This window comes from Ovis canadensis, chromosome 25 (genome assembly GCF_042477335.2).
Source record: "Ovis canadensis isolate MfBH-ARS-UI-01 breed Bighorn chromosome 25, ARS-UI_OviCan_v2, whole genome shotgun sequence".
Taxonomy (NCBI): Eukaryota; Metazoa; Chordata; class Mammalia; order Artiodactyla; family Bovidae; genus Ovis; species Ovis canadensis.
In genome coordinates this window covers 51,138,319-51,153,680 of record NC_091269.1, presented here as the reverse complement: position 1 = coordinate 51,153,680, position 15,362 = coordinate 51,138,319, and the positions used below count along the sequence as shown (strand labels likewise).

Sequence of the window (15,362 nt, the reverse complement as noted above, 5' to 3'; positions counted from 1 at the left end):
AGGGTCTTCCCTGTCCCCTGGTGCACCTCTTCTTCCCCTCCTCCATGAGTTTCCTTGCTCTTCTTCTCCCCTGCTCACTCCATGTCTTTATCCCTCTTCTTTCCCCTCTGAGGGTATACAGGTATAGAGTAGCTAGTCGACAGTTGAGATGGGAGGGAACCTCTTAGATGTGACCCTGCATTTTTGATCCTGGAGTCCAAGGTCTCATTAATTCTTGGTTGTGTTCTGACACCAAAGCCCTAAGGCTCATTCAAAGGCTTTATTGCAAAAATCTCATCTCTGGCTCACCCACTTTGCCCGGCACACACACGCCTTCATTGTGTAGTTCTTTTGGTTCTAAGAACAAAACGTTGCATTCTTCCCATTGTCTTGTTTTATTTGACCCACCATCTCTGCATGTTGTGCTTTTTTCAACTCCCATTCAGTCTCTGGGTTGATTCGCTCACCCTTTTGCTTTTGTGTCATCTGTAGTCTTGGTGAGCAAAGCACACCTTTGTTTGCGTTCATCATGGGAAACATTATCTCTGAAGTGCGTCAGGGGAAAGGACCTCCTGAGCCGTCTGGTTGAACCCCTTCATGTTACAGACTTGAGAAATAGCGATCCAGAAAACCGAGGCCACTGGCCAGCTGCTCACATGTGGATAAGAGCTGGGCTTAGACCTGGATTTCTTGACCCAGAGGTTTTTCCTGATGCCAGGCAGGTAACATCCTGGCTTTGAAGATATTTGAATTCAAAGCAAACCATGGTGGTTATGTGTCTGCCACTAGGAATCAACAAGTGTCAACCTCTCTGCCCCTGAAAAACCTGTTACCCCCAGCTTTGGTGACTGTGTAATTGCTCATAATTTTATGAGTAACTGTTAATCAGGGGGTGGCCACTGACTAAATTATTGAGGACTGAGCTTGAATACAGTTAGAACCTAAGAGCAGAACAGTCTGGCATGAAGAACAAAAGGTTGACAGACGCTTACTTAGGCTCTGTTACTCTCTATATGGAAGCCAGAATCACCCTGATATAAACCTGTAGGAAATCCCCAGGCCCCTTGTCACCTGGATGTGTGGCTCCCTTGCTAGGTAAGCCTTTCCCCAGATGTCCTGACAAGAAGCCAGCTGACTGACTCTAAGCTGTCCTCTGCGCGTGCAGAGATCACTCAGAAGGTGGCCAAAGGTGAGGCGGCAGCTGGCACAGAAGCACCACAGAGGAGAGCCTGTCGACCACGTCTCCCCTGCCTGGCCCGTGGTTCTGATGTCTAGTGCCTGGTGCTGTGCTGGTTCTCAGCCTGGCGCTCACTGAAGTCAGTTGGTCTGACAGTGGTTTGGGGTGTAGACAAGAGAGCCCTTTGGGATCAGTAACAAATGGCCCCTCTTTCTGCCTGCAGGCTCCACCTACAGCGTCTTGTCCATCATGCCCTCAGACTCGGAGAGCAGCAGCTCACTCAGCAGTGTGGGTGAGTACCTCCTTCCTGGGGACCCCTCCTTTCTGGAGGACCTCAGGGAGGCGGGGGGCTAGGGGCGAGCCAGGGCAGCGCTGGGTACATGGGTGGGAAGTTGGCTGTCACCTCCCTCGTGGAGTCATCTCTATTCACCTGTTCCTCATCGGCACGTCCTCTTACTGGAGGAGGGCAGAACTCTGCTGTTAGCAGGGGCGTACGTGCTGGGGAGGTACCCGTGTCACCATTCCTCCACTTTGTCAGGGCACAGGACTTCTCAGAGAGCCTGTTGTCCCCTGCCCTCAGCCCCCGGCCTCGTAGTGCCTAGTGCCTGCTGTCCAGGAGACCGACCCCTTTGGGAACTGTCCTTTGTGAGCAGGAACAGCCCACAGGGAGTGAGTGTTGCGTTGAGGGCAGGAGTCGCCAGTTCATGCTGAATCAGGTGTGTGTCTCTGCACCTGGGCTCCAGAAGCCATAGAGGGAGGCCGTCCCTGCTGTCACTGGAGATGTCTCAGGGGAGGAAAGTTGTCATAGTCTTCCAGTCTTCCCGCATCTCCGTGGCCTGTCCCCTGTGTCCCACCTGTGCTGCGTGTAACACCCTAGTGTGGCTCTGTGTCCTGGTCTGACCTTGACACCTTTGGTGGTGAGTGCTAGAGGTTTTGAGTCAGAAGGGCTCACAGATGTGATCTGGTCCAATTCTTTCCTTTTCCTGCAATAGACAGATGGGGAAATGGACACTCAGAGAGGGGACGTCTCATGTCTGAGATTCTGGAACTAGCCAGGGAAAGGCCTCTTGTGAGTTAATCTGACTGATCCAGAGGACCTCCAGGGTGGCAGACGTGGGCTTACGATATAGTGGTGAGTAGGCAGATGTAGTCCTTGTGCTCATGGATCTTAGGGTCTACTGGGGCGATAGGTGAGTAGACACTGTAAGTAAGGTCAGAGTGATGAGAGGAGTACCAGAGGGAAGATTGTATCCATTTTCTAGGGCCGTCCTAGCAAAGCACCATAAACTGAGTGGCTTACACTAGAGAACTTTATTCTGTCCAAACTCTGGAGGCCAGAGTCTTGAGATCAAGGTGTCCGCAAGGCCATGTGCCCTTGAGGACACCAGGAACAGGTCTTTCCCGGGCCGCTTTCCTTCTGGTGGCGTGCTGGCGATCTCAGATCATCCTTCGGCGAGGACCCCAGGAGCGGGCGGGTCTTTCTCAGGCCGCTCTCCTTCTGGCGGCGTGCTGGCGATCTCAGATCATCCTTCGCTTGTAGGTGCACCACTCTCATCTTCACATGGTGCTCTCTCTCTGTATGTGTCTCCAAATTTTCTTTTAAAAACAGGACACCGTTCACATTAGTTTTGGGACCTGCCCTACTCTAGTATGATCTTAACTTGATCATCTGTAAGGACCATGTTTCCTAGTAAGATCACATTCACGTTTACTGGGAATGAGGACTTTAGCATCCATCTGTGGGGCAAAGTTCAGCCCCTCAGAGGTCCCCACATCCTCCTTAGGGTTCAGGGAGGACTCTGCTGAGACCGCAGTTCACTTTGCCCTGCCCGCTTTGGGTCAGTGAGATACAGGGATTGAGTGGTGGAGTTGTGGGGATTTTGAACATGGGACTGGCTTTCAGGAAGTGCATGGTGGGGCAGTCAGGTTGAATGCAGCGCTAAGATGGGTTTTTGTAAAACTGAGCTGGTTGAGCTCTGAGCGTACCTCTCTTGTCCCACCCTTTTCCAGCTCTGTCTTTCCCTTGGGAACAAGGTACAGTGGCCAGTGACCAACCCATTCACATTAAAGTGTTGCCTTTCCTAGGAGCATTTGCATTTTAAAAGGAGATTCTAGAGAGAGTGCTTAAACCACAGCAGTTATTGTTAATGGTGGAATTTCAGGCATGAGTAGGAAGTTATTTTTTGTGCGGCCGGACCTTTGTGTACTTTGGAAGAAGCGTCATGTCAGTGACCCGCCAGTTGGCCCTTGATGGAGGGGTCACCCGTGTCCCTGGATGCGTGTCAGCAGGCCGGCAGAGAGCAGTGTTGTGCTGCACTTCGCTGTCTGTGCCCAGATCTTGGATGCTCAAGATCTGCGTGCATCCCTTCAGGTCAAAACCTCTCCAGTTCCCCAGCAGCCAAGCTCTCCTCCTCTTGCTTTTCTGCATAGAGTCAGCATTGACCTTGGGGTGAGGAGCCCCTTTCTCTGCAGGCTGACCTCAGTGTCCCCATGGCTGTATTGGCCAGAGGCTTTTGGCTGCTGCAGTACGGAATACCTATTCATACGGCCCTGGATGAGAGGAATGTGTGATCTTGCGTGGTGAAGGTGCTGAGGGTGGGCTGAGTACGTCAAGGGTGACTTTGCGGGCCTCTGTGTGGTGTCTTCCCTCACGCTGATGGCAGGGGCAGCCGTCACATCTGGACCTGACAGCGTCCAGGGCTACAATGCTCACTGTGGGAACCGCTGGCCACATGTGGCTATTTAAATTCCAGTGAATTAATGTGAAATGAAATTTAAATCGCTAGTTTCAGTAGACACACTAGCCACATTGCAAGTGTTCTATAGCACCTGTGGCTAGTGGCTACTGTGGTAGACAGAGCAGATAAAAGAACGTCTCTATCATCACTAGTGGCCCAGAGGATGAAGGAGGTCATCGCCTCTTGTGTCTCCTGATGGGCAAAGAAGACTTTCCCAGAAGGTCTTCAGCACAGTCCCCAGTCCCTGTCTCTTGTCTGTGTCCACCACTGCTCATGTAGTGTGGTCCTTGGACCAGCAGCACCCAGATAGATGATAGAAATGCAGGTTCTTGGGCTTCAAAAGCTCTGAGGACGGGTCTCAGCATCCACTTTTAACAGCCCTCTTGTTTGGAGATGAGCTGACCTAACCTGGTCCCAGGCAAGGGCACTGGAATGTCTGTGGCCAGCTTGGACCAGTCCCTTGGAATGGAATGAACGGAGGGTCAGCCATGGCCCACTGCAGCACCTTCAGGAGGAATTCCTCCTGGCTCAGCCGCACCTAACGATGGGCAGAGCACCTCCTTCCTGGCCGTCTTAGGCGCACCATGGCCCTGGCTGAGGGGCTGATGAGTCAGATGGAGACTGGCAGCTTTTGTTTGTTATGGTCTTTCTCCATGAACCTAAGGAAAGGCAAGGTCTTATAATAAAAATATAATTTTCACTTTCCCGCTTTTATCTCCCTAACCAAGAATGTTTGGGAAAAGAGCAAGTTATACACAGCTAAGAGAAAATTGATAGGTGGAATCTTGGGTATAGCATTTTCCCTGTAACAGCTGGTACCTGGCTGTCCCTCACCTCTTCCCAGCTTCCATTAGGTCCTCAGGTAGTCTGTCCATTTTAGCTTTCCAGCCTCACCCTGCTAACAACATACCAACAGACTTAAATGTTGCCATATCTTTCTAGGCATTTTTCATCAGCTGAGCACATGTGGCTTTTTTGAGGCTTTCCCCACCCCATGTGGCCTGTCATTTAAGTAGCTGGACTGTTATTTAAGTAGGCCCCATGGATCTGCCCAGGGGAGGCACACTCTTTTCAGGCAATCATATTTTTTCCTCCCTATTCATCCTGACCTCATTTCTCAGGTGCCTTTTTTTCCCCCCCTCATCTTGGGTAACGAGAAATTTTAAGAAGAAGAGAGATTTGGGGGCAACATTTATAAAATGAGCCTTAAATTTCATACAAATTAAAGTAACAGGGGAGCTTTCTTCTTAAAGAGAGAGATGTCCTGGTTTATTGGCAGGAAAAAGAGCTGGAGGGCTTCCTTACTGTCCCAGCAAGGATTCCTTTAAAGTCCAGCTTCCGGTTGAAAGGATAGTGGGGTGAATGAGCATCGAGGCAGGGTTGCACCTTGACCCTGTGCCCTCTGACCCTTCCTTCTCTGGTCCTTTTGGACCCAGTGGCTGTTTTTTTCTCAGTTTATCAGATGGACAGGCTTCCCTAGTGGCTCAGATGGTAAAGAATCTGTCTGAATGTAGGGGACCTGGTTTTGATCCCTGGGTTGGAAAGATTCCCTGGAGAAGGAAGTGGCAACCCACTCCAGTATTCTTGCCAGAATAATCCCACGGACAGAGACGCCTGGTGGGCTAGAGTCCATAGCGTCACACACAGTCAGACACTATTGAGTGACTTCACTTCACTTCTGATGAAGTGATGGGAGCGCCTTGTCCCCATGGAGCCTGTGCTCCACACTCACGGAGATCACAGAGGACCTGGCTCCAGGTTTTACAGGCTAGCCAGCTGTCTTAGTCTGCCCAGGCTGTCACAGAGCCTAGACTGGGCAGTTTAGGAACAGCACACATGCATTTCTTACCATCCTGGGAAGCTTGTGAGTCAAGATTAAGGCAGAGTCAGTGTCCTGGGTTGGGAAGGCACTTCCTGGTTCACAGATGGTGCCTTCCCCTTGTAACCTCACATGGCAGGAAAGGGAAGAGCTTTCTAGGGTCTCCTTAATAAGGCCACTAATCCCATTCATGTGGGCTCCATCCTCATGACCTGATCACCTCCCAAAGGCCCCACCTCCTAACACCACACCTGGGGAGGTAAGGACTTCAACATGGGAACTTGGTGGGGCACACCACCATGTGGGCCATAGCCCTAAAGAGGGAAGTGACTGACCGAGCAAGAAAACCAAGGGGAAGGAGTAGCTGTGTCTAATGAGGGGTGTCAGGAAGCTCTAGGGAGGAGGTGGCCCTTGAGTGGGGCCTTCCAGGAATGGCGTTCTGGATGCAGGAGCAGCCTGGAAGCAACAGGCCCTTGCTGTCTGTCTTGATTTGGGTTTCTGCAGACTGACCCCGAGTCAAGGATTCAAGAGCAAGCAGCTGATCTGGGAGATCTGGGAGCTGGGCGAGGCGGCTGCTGCTGCCCTGGAATCTCACCTCCTTCCTCTCCAAGTCCACGGGGAGCCCAGCTGCAGTCCTGTGCTGACCAAGCAGGGCATCCCCTGGACGTCAGTGGGCGATGCTTTTCAATGTAGTGGATCCTGGACGGCCAAAAGGTCAAGGGATTGGAAAACCACTCTGGGCAGCCGGTGCAACTTCGGTTCACACCAGAGGTTCTCGCACTTTATGGGGAATCAGATTTACCTGGAGGTGGCTGTTGGCTTCCCCTCCAGGGTTCCTGACTTGGTAGGTCTGGGTGGGGCTGGAAATGAGTGTTTCTAACAAGCTCTGTGAAGCTGAGCTGCTTTTGTGGGTGGAACTGTGTCTTCCCCGGTGGCGCTGGCTCTTCTGGGCTGGAGATGAGGATGGCTTGGTTTTGCTCGCTGAGGCTGGTGGTGACCATGTTCTCTTGCTTTGCTTTGCTCCTGATGGTCAGGGTCTGAAGGAGGCTGAGCAGTTCACCTGGACATCCCCATTCCACCTGACCACCTTTGGCCAGTGCCTGTATTCTCCTTGGCTTCTGGTACCACGGGTCAGCAGGGCTCAGAAGCAGAGCTGTGACCTGTCTAGCTGTAAATAAGACTTGAGGGATGGCCTTCAGGGTCGGCTGTGGTGTGGCATAGGAGCTTATAACCAAGAAGACTATCAGCTGCCAGGCTCTCACTGAGCCTCAGTGGTCCACAGAGGAGGCAATACAAGTCAGGGTAACCAGGAGGAGGGGCCCGGACTCATGATGGCCAACAGGCTGTGCTTCCCTCGCCGGTGCCCCCTCTCACACCAAGGCCCAGAAAAGTGATGACTTTCTTTAAACTCCGGGGCCCATGCCAGCTTTCCTGGCATCTTTTAGCACTCCTTTTGGGGCCATTTTAGTCCAGTCCAAATTGCTTAACCCCAGAATCTTACCCTGGACGTAAAAAGGAAAAAGAAAATCTGCCTTAAATTTTTATTTTTTTATATTTATTTATTTATTTTAGCCGTGCTGCTCAGTTTGCAGGCTCAGTTTCCCTCAGCTCAGTTCAGTCGCTCAGTCGTGTCCGACTTTGCGACCCCATGGACACCAGCACACCAGGCCTCCCATCACCAACTTTCGGAGTTTACCCAAACTCATGTCCATTGAGTTGGTGATGCCATCCAACCATCTCATCCTCTGTCGTCCCCTTCTCCTCCTGCCTTCAATCTTTCCCAGCATCAGGGTCTTTTCCAATGAGTCAGCTCTTCGCATGAGGTGGCCAAAGTATTGGAGTTTCAGCTTCAGCATCAGTCCTTCCAGTGAACACCAGGACTAATCTCCTTTAGGATGGACTGGTTGGATCTCCTCACAGTCCAAGGGACTCTCAAGAGTCTTCTCTAACACCACAGTTCAAAAGCATCAGTTCTTTGGGGCTCAGCTTTCTTTAGTCCAACTCTCACATCCGTACGTGACCACTGGAAAAACCATAGCCTTGACTCAGTTTCCCTATTGCGATTGAACCCTGGCCTCAGCAGTGAAAGCACCAAATGTTGACCCGCAGAGAGGTCCCTTGCTTTCTTTTCAAGTGGGTTCCAGATCTGGGAAGAGGAAGGAGTGAAGTTGTGGGGGAGAGTGGACAGTTTTGCATTTGAATCCAAAAGAACAGCTGCGCAAAGAGCGTTTGAGGCGTCTGTGGGCAACTCGTTTGACATTAGTTTTAATTTTGCTTCTTTAAACTGTTTCCTAAAAGCACAGTGACTGATGAGAGTGGGGGTGACAAGCCACACCTCTCCTGGAATGGTTGCTTCAGTTTTAGGGCACCATGAGTTTTTTTTTTTTTAATATCAAGACTTTTTTTTTTTTTAAGTCATGTTCATTGAGGTATGCACAGTAAAATTTATCCTTTTTAGTGTATAGTTTGATGAGTTTTGATAAACACATTAGTCATTTAGCCAGTGCCACAATTAAGACACAGAGCGATCGCCCTACCCTGAAGAATTCCCTTCTGTGACTTTGTGGTCAGCCTTTCTTGCCTCCACTCCCTCTAGCCCTCTTCAACCACTGATCTCTCTCCTGCCTCGGTAGTTTTGCCTTTTTCCAGATATCATGTAAATGGAATTATACGGTGTGTGGCCTTTTGAGTCTGGCTTCTTCCACTCAGCTTAGTGCGTTCAAGGTTCCCCATTCCCTCTGCCCTGCATGTACCAGCAGTTTGTGTGATAGTCAGAGCCTTTTTATTGCCGAGATGTATTCCATTATATGAATATAATAACACTGTCATTTATCCATTCAACAGCTGCTATAAACAGTTATGTGCTAGCTTTTGTGTGAACATAAATTTTCATTTCTCTTGTGTAAATATCTAGGAGGGGGATTACTGGGTGGTATGGTAAGTGCATGTTTAACTTTATAAAAGACTGTCAAAGTGTTTTCTTTGACAGAAGTGGCTGTATGATTTCATAGCCCCACCAGCAGTGTTTGAAAATCCTAGTTTCTCTGCATCCTTGCCAGCGTTTGGTGGTGTTACTTTTTAAAAAATTTAGCCATTCTGGTAATGATAAAGGGACTTGGCAGTTGTCTTCAAATGCTTGCCTGTTTGTGGTATAGAAGAGAAATTACAGTTGTACCTTGTGGCCTTAGGGGTAGATCTAGGGTCGGTGGGAGAAATAAAGATCTTGGCTTGGTTCACAGAGTAATTGTCTGGGGGGAGATTAGATGGGCTTTGCTGTGAAGTAGGGAGCTCCCTCACTGTGCTAGAACTCAAACAGTCCTCTAGCTACTTAGAGGATTCCAGCAACCATTTTCTTGAAAGGACTGCATCATCCTCAAAATGTTTTTCAGCCCTGAGATGCAAGTAGAAGGGGAAAACTTTATTTTGAATTGGATGGGTATGGAAAAGGTTCTCGGCAACACTTGCTATTTATTTTGGAACTTCCTGGCTTAGCCCATCTTGGGATTTTTCTTGAGGTCCCCTGTGGTCCTCCTCTGCCCTCTTGCCTCCTTATTGTGAAAGGACCGGAGCATCCAGGGAGCAGTTTCCCTACGTCAGCCTGCTATCTCATGGATTCACAGGCCTGGGTGACCTTCCTTTCTGTGGGTTTCATGTATGCGCAAGCCTTCGGGGCAGGGGAAGGGAACCAGGAAGCCAGTCCTGCTGGGAGACTGCAGCACGGCGAGTGAGGCCCTGGGTCTGGAGCCGGAGCCGGGTCTGTGTGGGTGTCCGCACGTTTCCTAGCTGTGCAGTCTTGCTAGATGTCAGTTTCTCACGCGGTGATCACAGCGTGTACTTGGGAGGGTACCCTGGGGTCAATGAGGTGAGGACCCAGGTGCATTTAGCATGGAACCCAGTACCTAGGCTGCCCCCAGCAAATGACAGTGCTCACGTCATTGTCCCCATGACCAGCTGCCCCGGGTCCTTTCCAGCTGCAGGGCCAGTGGCCTCCTCCTGCTGGAGACAGACAGGAGGCGGCGGCTGTGTGTGGTGACAGGTCTGACCCCCACTTCTGTGGTGCTGCACCTTCTCTCTCTAGCCTCCGCAAAAGCTGAGGACTGCGTCTTTCTGTTGGTTCACTTTTAAAATGGGGTGCGAATTCTTTATCTCTCCGGAGGCAGGTTTTTGGGGCTGCTGATGCTTTTCAGTTTTGAAATTGAGATATGATGTTTCTCTGATTTTTTTTTTTTTTTGAACTTGACCATAGGTCAGGTCATTCTCAAAGCATGGTCTGGTGTCCCTGAGGTCCTTGCAGGGAGCCAGTGCGGTCAGAACTGTTTTTGTGATGCTACTAGGGTGTCTCTTGCCTTTTGCACGCTCGTCCTCACACAAACTCCACTGTGGAGTGGAGTTTTCTAAAGGTTCCATCCGCGATGCTGCGCACGTGTGAGACTGTAGCTGTCTCCGTTAAGCCAGACATCAAACAGCGTCACAGAGACCCAGAGCAGTGCCATTCTTCTCGCTGTGTTTTGTGTTTGGTGATGGAGAGGGTAGTTAATTTTTTACAAAAGACATCTTATGTGAATATGTAACAAGTCTGGTTATTTTAAAATTAGAAAATATTTAAAAATACTTTTGAAATTTCTAATCTGGTAGATGTTATTAGGCATAACCATATAAATAAAAGCTCTTTGGAGTCCTCAGTCATTTTTAAGTATAAAGAAGGTCCTAGGATCAAAACATTTAAGAACCTTTAGGTTGAGGCCCTGGGCACTGGGGTCAGGCAAAGGGCACTCTATATGCCATGCTGTCATTTACTGGCTTGGTGACCTGGACCCATTATTTAAGCTTGATAAGGTTTTGTTTCCTGTTCTGTAAAACGGGAATAACAGCAGTATCTTCCTTAAGGGGATGGGATGGGATAATGTATGAAAAGCGTCTTAGAAACTGCCAGGCATACATGAGTGCTACTCACGGTTGTCTTTGTGGGGCTGCAAGGCCTGGACTGCAGCAAAGAGCATGTGCTCTGAAGACAGATGGCTGGGCTCTCATCCGGGGCATCACTCGCTGTTTGTGTCAATTCCTTGACCTTGCTTGGCCTGCCTTCCCACCTGTAAAATGGAGATGATAATATTCTTATCACCTCCAAGGTTGCTGGGAAGATTAAATGAATGCCCGGGACATCTGTGTTGGTGGCTGTTGTGTGGGTTGGTTGTGACGGTTTACATTGAAATCCTTCTCTTCCGAGCTGAGTCGGAGTCTGTTTAGTCTGTTCATCCCCTGTCTTGGGTTCGTCAGTCTTACACAGATCGCATCCCCCTGGGTTGGTTAGAGGCTGAGTGAGTTGTGGGCTTCTCTGGAAGGAGTATCAGGCACATATCCAGAGGCAGCCCCATGTGTCAGAGAGCCAGGTAAGTTAGTGCAAATCAGAAAACAGTCAGGACTAGAGCTGGTAGAAGTGCCTTCGTTCGCAGAGAGGAAGACGTCAAGTCACATAGCTGCACAGAGCTGTAACCAGCCTGTCTTCCAGAAGCCCTGGGGACAAGGGTGAGGATCCAGGGTCTTTGGAGAAGGGTGAGGGAAGGCTCCTCCCACTGCAGAGTAGAACCCCTGCAGGGAGGACGATGCTCATTGGTGGTGGTCCTGGACCCCACCTTAGAGATATTCTGGCCCCAGAGTTCTCGTCTGAGCACAGAAATCCTGATGTTATGGTGGTGCTGGGTTTAAAATAACACGCATTGCAAGGGGTAGTAGATTTGGTGGTTGGGGTGCTGATCCTGGGTAATGGCGAAGTCTCCTGCCTCGGACCGTGGCTTGCCTTGTTGCCACAGTGTCAAGCTTTCCATCCTCCCCGGCACTCCCAGAAGACGCAAGGTCACACCTGAGTCCCCGTTTTGGGGGACACTTGGTTTACATGAACAGATCCGCCAACAAGGGTCAGCTGAGGGGCAGTGGTCAGGAGACACTGAGTCAGAGGACATGTGTCTTGCCCTTTGCATATTACAGGGCTCCTGGGGACCCAGATACTGTGTTTCTGGGGTGAGTCAGCTTCTGGATCCCATCCATGAGCTGGGGTGACTGCTGTGGGTTTTGCTTACCCCACTGAGGATCCATGAGAGGTAGAGATACTTAAATATAAAGTATATATATATATAAATATATAATATATAAATATGCAAGTATATACTTAAATATACAAGTATACCAGTACCATGGATTTGTCTCTTTTTCTGGGACATTTGAGTGAGGTGCATTCTTCCTAGAAACAGATTGGGGTCTCACCAGAGGTGTTGGTGGTGGCCACTTTTCCTAACTAACGGCATACGGCGTGGGGTTTCCTTCTCAGAACATGTCTAGTCCCGGGGATACGTGAGGAGGCCCTGCTGTGGGCTGGGCCACCAGAGGCCCTGGGGCTTCCCTGCACCCTTTGGCCATAGGCAGCTGTCCCTGCACCTCCTCTAAGCTGCATATCTGGGCTGGTGGAGCAGGTCCTCAAGCAGTCGGGCAGCTTCGGGAGCCATACAGACCTGTCCGGCCCTGATCAGGGAAGAACAGAACATGGCCCACTGGCCCAGCTTAGGAATGGGCTGCCTCTGTTCTCTGCCACCCTCTCTGGATTGCAACCGTGCCTTCCTCTTCAGGCTGTGTCTTCCACTCTGTTCAGGGCTTAGGCCAGCCTCTTTGCCCAGAGGAAGGTGACAGCTGGTGGTAGCAGAGCAGGCAAAGATGCAAAGATGAGGCTGGGCCATCCTGGAGGTGCCAAAGCCAGGCTGGGGAGAGAGAGGGGGGCCCCGGCGTCCTCAGCCAGGGCCCCGGGAGCGGATGCTGGAGCCAGTCTGCCTGGGCTCTGGTCCCTGCCTTGCCTCTTGCTCTCTGACTTGGGGGTGTCATCTGGGAAAGAGGGTTCTAACCGGACCCACCCGGGAAGGTGGGTGTGAGGAGTGAAGGCCAGCTGAGAGCCCAGCATGGCACCTGGCTGCTGGTGAGGGCTGGACAAAAGCAAGTTCACTGTGTCACCTTCCTCCTGCAGGCACCACCGGGAAGGCGCCATCCCCACCGCCTGTGCTCAGCGACCGGCAGGTGAATGAGAAGGTGGAGAACCTCTCCATTCAGCTGCGGCTGATGACCCGGGAGAGGAACGAGCTGCGGAAGCGCCTGGCCTTTGCCACCCACGGGACCACCTTTGACAAGAGGTGGGCACCATGCACCTCCCCTGCTGGACAAGGGCACTGCCTTGATGCCGCGGCATCCCCTGCCCCAGTCGCCCCGTCGCTGAGCCTTTGACTGACCTGTGCGTCCACACGCATCCGTGTTTCTCTGTGCAGGGGCGCTGCTGTCTGCTGGGAACCCTAGCCTGCTTCGTTGTTGAGTAGATCTTTATGTGGTTTGTCGACCTGTTAGTTGTTTCCCGCCACATACATACTTTAAAAAGGGTTGGTCCCACCTGACTTTTTGTTATTTTGAAGAACACCTTTGGCTGCTTCTTTTGTTGGGATTAAGAGGTAGATAGCAAGGAAGGGTTGGGGAGATTCTGACAGGGTTCTGAGGGAGGCGGGAGCAGGCTCGGTTTAATCTGTTTCCTTTGAAAGCATCAGGGGTATGTGCCTCACCCCAAGGAAGGTTTTCCTGGGTGGCTTTTATGAAGACCTGTCTCTTGGTCAGACAGCTTGAGGGCTGGGCGTGAGTGTGAACTGTCCTTAGCCGCTTTCGTGTCACCAAGGCAGAGGAGTGGCTACACAGAGACTAGCCCTTCTATATGAGGCTGCTGATGCCCCCTAGAGCAGGGGGTACCAGACTGGAGCTCACACCAGGACCACCCACAAGGGCTTGTAAAGCACAGATTGCTGGCCATTCCTCCCTCCCTCCTGAGGGTCTGATTTCGGAGGTCTGGGGCTGGCCTGAGAATTTGCACTTCTGACAAATTCCCAGGTGATTACAATGCTGCAGGTCTGGGAACCTCACTTTGAGAACTCCTGCTCCTGGCTATTTTTCTCAATCTTGGCTGCACATTGGAATCCCTTGAGGGGGTTTAAAAAAAAAAAAATCCCCATGTCTGAGTCCTGCCCTCAGGGATGCTGATGTAATTGGTCTGGGCCTTGGTCTTTCATTATGCACCCAGGATTGAGAATCCCTGCTCTTAGGAGAGGAGGAGCTTCGTCACAGGGACTTGGTAGACCAGTGTGCAGGCTGGTCGCGTGGCCTCCTGGAGGCTCCCAGAGATCCAGAGCACCTCCCAGCTCTCCAGGCCCACCCAGGGAGATAAGCAATAGGGGCCCTCCGTCCTGGGGGTTCTGATTCCGGTTGTCTGGGTGTGGCCAGGACTTCTGGGCTCAGCAGGGCACCAGGTAGATGTGGTGGTGTGGAGGTGGCCGGTGTTTGGGAACCGCTAGGCTGGAGTGACCTAGGACATGGCTCTTCAGGGAGAGACGTCCTTGTCATGGTGATCCCGAGTGCCGTGTTCACTGGACTGTTTGCTGTCTGGGCCAGGCCCTACCACAGGCTGAATCCAGACTACGAGAGGCTGAAGATCCAGTGCGTGCGGGCCATGTCGGACCTGCAGAGTCTGCAGAGCCAGCACACCAATGCCCTGAGGAGGTGCGAGGAGGTGGCCAAGGAGACGGACTTCTACCAGTGAGTGCCTGGGGCTCCCAGCTGCTGCCTCTTGCCAGTCTTTATTTCTGGACCCAAAGCCTGGGCTTCTGGTTCTGTCTTTGCTGTCTAGCAAGCAGTGGGCCTTCACCTAGTAGGTGTGTGGTTTTGGACCTCAGTTTTCATACCGCATCCGCGGTCAGCTTCCGAAGCATGGTCGGTAGGAAAGTGGTTGAATGCGTGAGCCAGGCAGATTGCTGGGCTTCTGGTCCACAGAGGCCAATGGGGCATCTTCCCCTTTGTTCTCCTGGGGCCCCTCCGAGGGCATCTGCCTGCCCACCTGCTGACATTGGCCCAGCCCTCAGCATTGAAGGTGCTGGGTCCCTACCAGCTGGGGGCTAATCTGCTTTCCTTGGCCACACAGATACCATTTTAGTGTCAGGTTGCTAAAAAATGGTTTGGGTCTTAACGGCATGTGGCTGACACCAGGGTTTGAGTGGCCTGTCTGGTGTATTCGGGGTGTTGGGACCTGGTGGAGGAGGAGGTGGTACCTTGGTGGGAGTTGGAGGCTGGCTGGGCTCACTGTGTTGGGGGCATTTCAGCACACTCCACAGCCGGCTCCTGAGCGACCAGACCCAGCTGAAGGATGACGTGGATATGCTGAGGCGGGAGAATGGACAGCTGCTACGGGAACGCAACCTGCTCCAGCAGTCGTGGGAGGACATGAAGCGGCTCCACGAGGAGGACCAGAAGGAAATTGGCGACCTCCGGGCCCAGCAGCAGCAGGTACCACCAGGCTGGGCAGCGGGAGCAGGCCAAGGTCAGGCATCCACCCACTCACAGTCCGATTACCAGCCCCCCTCCACCTACTCATCTACCCACCTGCTATCTCACCCACCCAACCACTCTCTATCCATCCATCCATCCGTCTACCTACCCGCCCACCTATCACCCGCCATCTATCTATGCGTCTGTCCACTTACCACCTGCTTATCCACCACCCACGCATCCATGTGATTACTTAGCAAGTATTTCTGGTGTCTGCTTTCTGTGAGGAATTGGGCTATCTGTGAGCAAACAC

The 15,362-nt window shown here is 51.7% G+C and overlaps 1 protein-coding gene across 4 annotated transcripts in view; it reads left to right on the top strand.

Moving 5' to 3' along the window:
- Positions 1–15,362, top strand: part of DLG5 (discs large MAGUK scaffold protein 5) — a 120,303-nt gene that overhangs the window by 47,250 nt on the left and 57,691 nt on the right. For 3 of the 4 annotated variants that reach the window (XR_011253131.1, XM_069572548.1, XM_069572550.1), the window contains exons 2-5: positions 1,380–1,448; positions 12,723–12,885; positions 14,180–14,323; positions 14,884–15,067. Coding sequence is in view for 3 of the 4 variants with exons in the window: in XM_069572548.1 (XP_069428649.1) it covers positions 1,380–1,448; positions 12,723–12,885; positions 14,180–14,323; positions 14,884–15,067 (560 nt within the window). In the remaining variant the exon portion in view is untranslated. The remainder of the gene's footprint in view (positions 1–1,379; positions 1,449–12,722; positions 12,886–14,179; positions 14,324–14,883; positions 15,068–15,362) is intronic. The other variant, XM_069572549.1, reaches the window with a different exon arrangement.